This window comes from Helianthus annuus, chromosome 12 (assembly GCF_002127325.2).
Source record: "Helianthus annuus cultivar XRQ/B chromosome 12, HanXRQr2.0-SUNRISE, whole genome shotgun sequence".
NCBI lineage: Eukaryota > Viridiplantae > Streptophyta > Magnoliopsida > Asterales > Asteraceae > Helianthus > Helianthus annuus.
In genome coordinates, this window is record NC_035444.2 from 37,586,016 (window position 1) to 37,596,401 (window position 10,386).

The window sequence follows — 10,386 nt, forward strand, 5'->3', positions numbered from 1 at the left end:
TTCGAACCCGATACGGCCACTACGAATTTGTTGTCATGCCTTTTGGTTTGACCAACGCACCCGCGGTCTTTATGGATCTGATGAATCGCGTGTGTAAACCATTCTTAGACCGTTTTGTCATTGTATTTATCGACGATGTCCTGATCTATTCCAGATCGAGGGCCGAACATGCGCAGCATCTGCGACTGGTTCTCGAGTTGCTTCAGGGAAACCAACTCTACGCCAAATTCTCCAAGTGTGAGTTCTGGTTGGAGGAGGTTCAATTTCTGGGTCACATCGTGAATAGTCAGGGTATACACGTTGATCCTGCAAAGATTGAGGCAGTCAAGGGATGGGTTACGCCAAAGAATCCGTCAGAAGTTCGCTCTTTCCTCGGATTAGCTGGGTACTACCGGCGATTCATCGAAGGATTCTCAAAGATTGCTGTACCGCTTACCTCCCTTACTCATAAAGACAAGCCTTTTGTGTGGGGAACCGCGCAGGAAACTGCTTTCCAAACCCTCAAACACATGCTGTGCCATGCACCAGTTCTTACACCGCCGGACGGAAGCGATGACTTCGTTGTCTATTGTGATGCTTCAAACCTTGGACTAGGCTGTGTTCTCATGCAACGAGACAAGGTTATAGCTTACGCATCTCGACAGCTCAAAATCCACGAGAAGAATTATACAACCCATGACCTCGAGCTAGGCGCAGTTGTCTTTGCCTTAAAGATTTGGCGACACTACCTGTATGGTACAAAGTGTACGATCTTCACCGATCACAAGAGCCTACAACATATCTTTAACCAGAGGGAACTCAATATGCGTCAACGCCGATGGGTAGAACTTCTCAACGACTACGACTGTGAGATCCGTTATCACCCAGGCAAGGCGAATGTAGTTGCAGACGCCCTCAGCAGAAAGAATTACGTGATAGGTGTTCGAAACATCCAGGCTCAGTATAATCTCGAAGCTCTCATCCGCGAAGCACAACACGCTTGCTTTAACGAGCGCACGTTGAAGAAAGAACGAATCCATCACGATGGAACTCAACTTGTGAGCAAAGCCAACGGGATATTCTATTATCTAGACCGAATCTGGGTTCCGAGGAGGACAGATTTGCGAAAGATCATCATGAACGAAGCCCACAAATCCCGATATTCCATTCATCCCGGTGCGGACAAAATGTACCAGGACCTTCGCTACAAGTACTGGTGGCCTGGGATGAAAAGGGATATTGCTCTATACGTTGGTAGCTGTTTAACTTGTGCAAGAGTCAAGGCTGAACACCAAAGACCTTCAGGCTTACTCGAACAACCGCCGATACCCGTATGGAAGTGGGAAAGCATAGCTATGGATTTCATAACTAAGCTTCCGACCACGCCATCAGGTCACGACAGTATTTGGGTTATAGTCGACCGTCTAACCAAATCAGCCCACTTCCTGCCAATACGAGAAGACTATAAGGTGGCCAAACTAGCCCAAATCTACACCGACGAGATCATTAAGAATCATGGTACGCCTCGAGACATCATTTCGGATCGCGATGCTCGGTTTACATCGAGATTGTGGGAAACTTTTCAAGCAGCTCTAGGTACGACGCTGAATTTGAGTACCGCATTCCACCCGCAAACCGACGGGCAGACTGAAAGAACGATTCGTACTATTGAAGACATGCTCCGTGCGTGTGTTATTGATTTTGGTGGTAGTTGGAGCAAACACCTACCGTTGGTCGAATTTTCGTACAATAATAGCTATCACTCCAGCATCGAAATGGCACCTTTCGAAGCCTTGTATGGTAGGAGATGTCGCTCGCCTATTGTATGGCACGAGGTCGGTCATTCACAATTGACTGGGCCCGAGATTCTACAAGAAACGACTGACAAGATCCACCAAATAAGGGAAAATTTGGTAAAGGCCCGGGATAGACAAAAGATGTACGCCGATAAACGACGCAGGCCCCGCGAATTTGCAGTTGGCGACTACGTGCTCCTAAAGGTATCACCTTGGAAGGGAGTAGTCCGATTCGGCAAAAGAGGGAAACTTGCGCCTCGATTTGTTGGACCCTTTAAGATTCTGGAAAGGATCGGCAAAGTGGCCTACAAACTCGAATTACCGGAGGAACTCAGCAATGTCCACCCGACTTTCCATATTTCAAACCTTCGAAAATGCGTAGCCGACCACGACGCAATAATACCACTCGACGATCTTCAGGTCAATGAGACTCTACACTTCGTGGAAAAGCCTGTCGAAATCATGGACCGACAGACCAAGCAACTCAGACGCTCTCGCATTCCTATTGTAAAAGTACGATGGGAAGGCAAACGGGGCGCAGAGTTCACTTGGGAACTCGAAAGTGACATGAAGGCCAAGTACCCGCAGTTATTCAGATAGATCTGAAGCATCAAATAGGTAAAATCACACGGCGATGTACGGTTCTCGGCCTAATTTCGGGACGAAATTCCCTAAAGGAGGGGAGACTGTAACACCCCGTGTTTTCCAAAGTCAAAGTCAAAGTCAAGTGTTGACTGTTATTGGAATTAAAGATTTATAAAGATTAATTTCATTTTAGTTTCATTTTGATTTTCATATTATTTGGAGTAAGTGTTGTATAATCAAACTAATCGACCGATAATCGAACTGTGAATCAACGATCGACTGTGAATGATAGGAAGTAACAACGCAATAAAGCTAGTCAACCAATAATCGAGCTAATCAAGTCAATCATCGAACTCAAGTGTGGGGATTTTAGTACTTTTTATACGTGTGTGTGTGCTTTATGTGTTACTTGTGCATGATTACTGTGATGTTAAAGTGTGTGGTAAATCAATCAAATCAATCAAGACTCAAAGGTGAATCAAACTCAATGGAAATCGAACCCGAAATGGTTGTAAGGATGCTTGTATGTTAGATATAGTAGTTGGGACTAAAAGTAATTTGATTACGAAATTCTATCATTCTCAAATCATCATTCGAAGTCGAAATATCAAAAATCGTCGCGAAACACTCAAAACCAGGCAAGCCGATCGAACAGGGCAACCTGATCGAACAGGCTAGCCGATCGAACAGGCTGTTCGATCGGACAGCTGCTCGATCAGGGATGCTGTTCGATCAGCTGGCCCTTTCCTCTTTTGGAAGCCTATAAATAGGGCTGTCCTTGTCAAACTTTCCACTTTTGGAAAGCTCTGACCGACCAGCCACTCTTCCTCGCTAAATCCAAGATTTCTCTCAAACCGGTAAGTATTCCACTCTAATCCTTGTACGTTTTTGTTCATTAATCGATTCTCCATCTTTCTATCCTTCAAAACTTGGATTTCATCCATGAAATCACCAAGATCTAGGTGTTCTTGAGTGATGTCATCATGGTGTTCTTGGTGTTCATCAAGAACTTCATGTTTCTGACTTCATTCAACTATGAACAAGCTAGATCTAACCGATTTCCACATCAATAACTTAAAATCTTCCAAAGATCTTAACATTTCACGGTGGAAAAAGATTGGAAGATGGGTTTCATCTATCTTTCAACTCTTTTACACTCAAAAAGGTGAAAACGAGACTTGAACCGATTTACAAATCAACCTAAACAAACACATGGTTCAAGATTCGGGTTCTACCGAAGGATATACCGAGTCCGGGTTAAACGTTAAACTTGGGTTCCAAACCGTCTCTGACCGGGTTGGGTGATTCCTGCTCGAGTCAGTAGACTAAGTAGGGATTTCAGTTTTGTGGTTCAACTCGTAGTCAAAATATCTCCAAATCACACCAAGTAACGGGAATAACCAAGTGTTAGGTGATAAGTTAACCAAATCGAGAAGCTGGCCGAACGGCTAGGCTGTTCGATCGAACAGCCCAACCGAACGACTATGCCAGCCGATCGGTTAGGCTAACCGATCGACTAGCACTTAGACTCACCAACTCACAAAAATGTAGTATTGACGAAGTACTGTTCGATCGACTATGCCACTCGATTGTAATCATTACTGCTCGGATCATGAGATACTATACTTTAAAACACTTAGACTTTTCAAAGCATTGGAATGTCACCCGATCGAACATACCAACCGATCGAGTGACATACTTGAAAACAGCAAAGTGCTAACCGATCGGTTGGGCTAACCGGTCGAACAGCAGTTCGATCGACCAACTTGAAAGGTAGTACAAACCATCATACACAAACACCTCCTTCACATCAAAGGAAGAAACAATCCACTTGAAGGAACCAGCCGATCGAGCCAGCCAGCCGATCGAATGGATGTTCGAACGGACTTTCAAACCAATCGAACAGCCCACTCGATCGAACTGCTGTCCGATCGATTGGTCCATCCGATCCAGTTTTCCCTTGTTTACTTTTCCGCGTTACTCATCGTTATGTTATCGAACTATTCAGGCTAACCTATTCTCAGTGCTCCCTTCAATCCACGATCAACCACTGTGAGTATACTCGATCCCTTTTTGCTTTCAGCACTTTTGGGTGTTACATACGTAAACTATCAAAATCACAATCAACACAAACTATTTGAACGCTAACCTATTTGCATGTGCTACTTGACTAAATGATTGCTGTTTATTATGTTTACACGTGGAGTGCTATCTACCTGCTTTAGCAACATAGTACTATAGTTTGGACTCAGCACCCGTTCACACGGGGGTTGCTAAGGACAATTACTTGCATGGATTACGGTGGTAATCATGTATTGCGAACTGTCTCGGACAGTCAACCCGAAGTCGTTGGTATCGATGGTCCCATGTTGATAATTTACGTGCATCGTTTGCCCTTGTGTACGTGCTTGGTTATGCGTAAACTATTCGAACTTTATATGCTATATCAAACTTGTGTACTCACCTTTACATTTTATGTATTGACTTTTATTTTAACGTATGTGACAGGTGTTTAAGCTACTAGCGTGCTAGGAAAGCGAGGCAATAATAAACTTCTAGGAGTCTGTGTCCTTAGGACAGTGCCCACGTACCTGCTCCAGGGCCATAATTATCTGTAGATCTTGCACTGGCACCTGTAGTCAGTAAGATCCACCGTAGACGTCTAGAGGTCTTAAAACAATATTTACTATTGGTTTGTAATAATTAAGAACCCGAGTTGTCGGAACAGTTCCCATATTGTTTAGTTGCTTTCTATGATAACTTGTTATTGTTTGGGACACGGTATGGGACGTGTTATATAACTGAATTGTATGATAGTTGTTGTGGAAACTTCTGAACAATCTGTTTCGCTCAGTGCCGCGCCCCGATGATTCCGCCATCGGTTGGGGTGTGACAACTGAAGAGATGTTGCTTGGGTGGAAGTTGGTTGAATGTTATCAAGGTTTGGGAAAAAGGTTGAGAATGATGGTACTGGGGATGTAGAAGTAGGTTGTGTAGACTGTGGTGGTGGTGGTGGTGGTGGTGGTATGGTAGTGTTTGGTGAAGGTTGGGTAGGTGTTGGCGAGAATTGTTGTGGTTGTGAAGTTGCGGGTTGTTTCTCCGGCGTTGCTAAGTTCCCCATTATTTTCGATGTTGGTATAGGTGATTGTAGAATCTTGTTCTCACGATGTAGTACTCGCTTTGTATGCTTAACTGTTCTCTCGATCTCCGGGTCGAAAACTAATGGTGATGACTTCCCGGAATTTCGAGTATGATGCATACACTTACTAGATCACCAGCACAAACAAAATAAACAAGAAAACCTCGCGTAAATCCAAACAAAACAGAACAAACTAAAAAGACACTATTTTTGGATTTTTGTATATTTAACTAAAACTAGAACTTAACACTAAGCACTTTGCGCACGCCTCCCCGGCAACGGCGCCATTTTGATGTCTGTCGTTAGTGACATGCAAAAACCGAAATAAACTAGGTAGCTAGCGGAAGTCGGGTATCGAACCAGAGGAGGATTGTGGCAAGTGTTGTAATGAAAAGTTTTAATTAACTACTACAGAATTGGAAAAGCAGTTTGTTTGATTGTGAGAATTATCTAAATTAACAAATAAAACTGAGATTTAAATCAATAGGAGAGAAGATGGTTCCTCCATATTTCAGGTTTTGCAGTTAACTTCAACTATGTGTTTTATCGTAACCTACATAGACATAGGTGTTAAATTCAATTAATTAATTGTGATAACCAACGACTAAGTACTCCGGTCAATACATAACGGGAGGTTATCGAATGATTATCAATTACAATTTACAAACCCTAACCCCATGTCAAATATATCCCAATTACTAGAACTCTCGGGAACTGAATGCTTAGAAATTAAGGTTTAAATAAACATAACTGTTTACAATCAAGAAATCAAATCAATGGTGAATAGCATCGAATGCTTAGATCACCAAGTCAAAACGATTGTATCAACACATAATATTCATTAACTTACAGAAACCCTCCATCCGGAGGAAACCATAAAAAGTTTAGCCGCTCATCTCGCACGAAGAATCTTCAAAAGCTTGAATTGATGAAGAAATCATGGTTGATTCGGTGATTGAATGGAGAATCTTGATGAAATTGGATGAAAAGAACCTTGAAAATCGAGTCTTGGAGTGCCCCTTGATCGACCGTAATGATAGATGATGATATCCCACTTTTCAAACCCTAATATATGACTTCCGGGCCTTAATTCGCGTTTCTCAATATTACCGGGTCGTAAGCTACGAATCAGGACTCGTACCTTATAGATACAAAACTCTGTTGAACAATCTGCCCAAACCGTAAGCTACAAACTACATACCATAAGCTACGGTCGTGTCCTTCTCTTCCTTTATTGCTGAACATAAGCAACTCGTAAGCTACGAGTTGTAACTCGTAGCTTACGAAACAAGAATTCTGTCCACGATTCAAACAACACCAAGAACTCGTAAGCTACGAGTTACAACTCATAGCCTACGATCGCGATACACAAGTCCCTTTCCTTCTTCACAGCAACTTTCAACAAATGTCATTTAGGCCCCTGTGCTTTATGTTTTCCCATTTCTCTCATATATGAGCATAACATAACTTCCAAATAAGTACCGAATGGCCCCTCCACTTATAATCTTCTTATTTCTTGCATATCTAGGCTTCACACAACTTCTGAAAGATAGCAAATTATCCCCTGAACTTCACTTTTTCACACTTCTTCCACTCGTGAGCCTTTATATCACCCGAACAAGCTTCAAAACTCATTCTTGAGCTGCAACATCCCATCCTATGCTCACAACTTCATCTTTAACCCTCGTAAATGCACCAAATTACGTGTTTTACCTGCAAATCAACAAAATCTCGTAGTTACTTCATTCTAACCAAACAAACACATCAAATACACATAAAACATGATAATTAAACATTCTAAAGCTCGGGTTTTACCCTCTCCATCAATTGATACTTGACTTCTCGGAGAATTCCAACTAATACAAGCTTTTCAACCTCTTGGCATGCAGCCAAGCTTCTTTCAGGTGCTAGACTCCGCTTCTTTTGGACAACAGGCTTGACATCTGGTGGAATTTTCAACTCATGTTCAGTAATGCTTCGAGGGATACCTGTCACATCTTCCGGGCACCAAGCAAAGACATCACTGTAATGTACTAGTAGCTTTTTCAAGGTACGAGAGAGTCTCTTGTGAAAGGCTTGGGTTAACCTTTATCCTTCGTTCAGGATACTTAGGGTTGATGAGTAGCCTTTGCTTGTCTTCTTCACTCTGGGAACTTTCTCCTTCAACCATATAGGCCTCTTGAGTAGGTTGAAGGGTTGCAATCCCCCTCTCGGTAGGAAACTTGACAGTGCCATGACCAACAGAAACAACCATGTACAATGCACACTGCCCCGGCCTTCCTATGATCACGTCATAGTTTGAAGGTATGTTAATGACCACAAAGGTGAGGGATTGGGTTCTCTCCATTTTGCCTTCGCTGAAACGAACATCGAGGGTTAGTTGCCCTAAAGGCTTGATGGGTATGTCGGCAATACCTTTTATGGAGGTTCTTGAGGGTTGAAGTCTTGAACGTTCTTCATTGCTTATACGGTTGAAGAACTTCTCAAACATGATTTCAGTGGCTGCACTAGTGTCTACGTATGCTCTACTTGTTTGTAATGTACCTACAGTTGCTTCAACCACAAGGGGGTTTGAGAGTGGGTCTTTTTCAGTTGGAGGGAAACAAACACACTGAAGCTCCCAAGCTTTCAACCGCTGCCTTTTGTGTGGAACCTTTCCATCAAAATCCACCATGTTAACTTCCTTGCCCTTTCTTTCTGCCATTTTGTCCCTTACCCCCTTCACTAAGTGAGCAAGCTCCCCGGACTTGACGGCCTCTTCGATCCTCTTCTTTAGTTGGAAGCAATCATTAGTATGGTGGCCCTTCTCTTCATGAAATTCACAAAATTGGGTTGAATTTTCGTTCTTCTTGCTCTTAGGGAGAGGCCTGGGAGGCCGAAAGCTTTGCTTCACTTCCTCTGTGGCAAGAATTTCTTGAGGGGTCTTGGTAAGGGGTGTGAAGTTCGTGGCCCTCTCCCTGCTTGGAGGGTTTCAGCCTTCAGGCCTTCGTTGCTCTGAACCCCTTTGGCGTCTGTCATAGGAGTTAAAGTTACCCCTTTTTCTGGCTCGACTATTACCACTCCAACTAGATCCCCTTTTTCTTTGTTCTTTTATGTCTACAGCCTCTTCTCCTCTAATATGGGCTTCGGCCCTTTCGAGAGCTTCTTCCAAGATTTTTGGCAGGGACTTGTTGAAATCCCTGGTAAGGTACTTGGAGGTTATTGCATTCATGAAACCGGCTACTCTCATCTTTTCATCTGCCCCTACATAGGTTAGACCTTCCTTTTTGTACCTTTCTATGAACTCTCGAAGGCTCTCGTCATCCCTTTGTTTTATCTGGAAGATTATTGTTGCATCTTTAACATATCGCCTTTGCTCGAAGAAGTTGGCCAGGAATCCCTTGCTGAGGTCATCGAAGCTTCGAACGCTTCTGGCAGGTAAGTCATTGAACCAGATCCTGGCTGATCTGACAAGGGTTTGCTTGAACATTAAACAACATTCAGCATTTGACCATTTCTCAATCCTAGCAGCACCTGTAAAGATCTGAAGATGGTCCTCAGGATGATTAAGTTATTTTATTTGATCTGAAGATGGTCCTAGCAGCATTTGACCATTTACTGTTCACGTATTGCTTTATCTTGGCTCCCGGATTTTCAACCCTTAAACCTTTTAACCTTTTGAGCATTTATGTATTTAAGTTATTTTATTTGATCTTGAGCTACTACCGAAATCAGACATTATATCAAGTTGGCCTTTTGAATCCATTTTAGCATAAAATACCAACTTCACCAAAACTTTTCATTTCCATACTTTAATCAAGTCAAATGGTTTAAAAACTTTTCAATAGTAATTTTAGTTTATTCTTGTAAATTAGTGATGATTAAAACACCTTATATTGAAAATCATCATTTAGGTAAATTTAGGTCAATTTTCACAAAGAAAGACCACACCTAATTCTTAAATTAGTTTTTATACCCATCATCTATGAATTGTATCAAGGCATATACATAATATATGATGTTTACTATTATCAAGTAAAAGTTTTGTGTGTTTGTGTGAGAATTTGTGAATATTGGAGGAGCCCTATCCCACATCGAAAGAATAAGACCTTCCGGTTGTATTAATAAGATCTTGGGTTACTCCCTCTATCACCAATTGGTTTTAGAGTGGAACCCCATAGACTTCAATATGGTATCAGAGCCACGGCTCTATGTCAGCTCCGGTTAAGGCCACGTGTACACCTCTTGATAGACCGGGTTACACCTGCGGGAGGGTATTGGAGGAGCCCTATCCCACATCGAAAGAATAAGACCTTCCGGTTGTATTAATAAGATCTTGGGTTACTCCCTCTATCACCAATTGGTTTTAGAGTGGAACCCCATAGACTTCAATAGTGAACACTATTAGAGGAACCAACAATCCACCTGCAAAGACTAAGACTTCAAATCGATTTCATCCCATTTCCAAATCATCCCCAGGTATTTCAAATCACTTGTGATTTTAATAGTAAGATACCAACCATCCAATCCTTCAAATTCTTCATTTTGGTGTGCTTTGAGTATGTGTTAAAGCACAACTTGCATTTTAGGAAAATTGTTATTTCTAGAGTGTGTAATAGCTTAAACCACTATAACGTTGATTAAAAGTTAATAAACCCTTGATTTCAATTATACGATGAAATCACGACTTTGACAAATGATGTTCGTGGTGAGTGTTTAACTGACTTTTAATTACTATCAATTGAGAGTTTTCACCCGACGAGTTCCTCGCCCAGGCAAAACGCGTCTTGGTAGAGAAGGTTTCCACCCCATTATAAGGAAGGCTTCGTTCTCCTCCTCAACCGATGTGGGACTTCCTTGTAAGGGGGTGGAAACCTTCTCTACTAATATCTTGGCACGGTTTACTTG

At 42.3% G+C, this 10,386-nt stretch overlaps 1 protein-coding gene across 1 annotated transcript; it reads right to left on the bottom strand.

Annotated features, from left to right (window-relative positions):
- Nucleotides 1-8,470: 8,470 nt before the first annotated feature.
- On the bottom strand, nt 8,471-8,968 carry LOC110892745. Its single transcript, XM_022139894.1, has one exon. The coding sequence runs from the start codon at nt 8,966-8,968 to the stop codon at nt 8,471-8,473; it is 498 nt and encodes a 165-aa protein (XP_021995586.1).
- Nucleotides 8,969-10,386: the final 1,418 nt, after the last annotated feature.

Bases quoted from the DNA above. Each gene is read 5' to 3' on its own strand.
- LOC110892745 (XM_022139894.1), bottom strand. From the start codon at position 8,968: ATGTTCAAGCAAACCCTTGTCAGATCAGCCAGGATCTGGTTCAATGAC.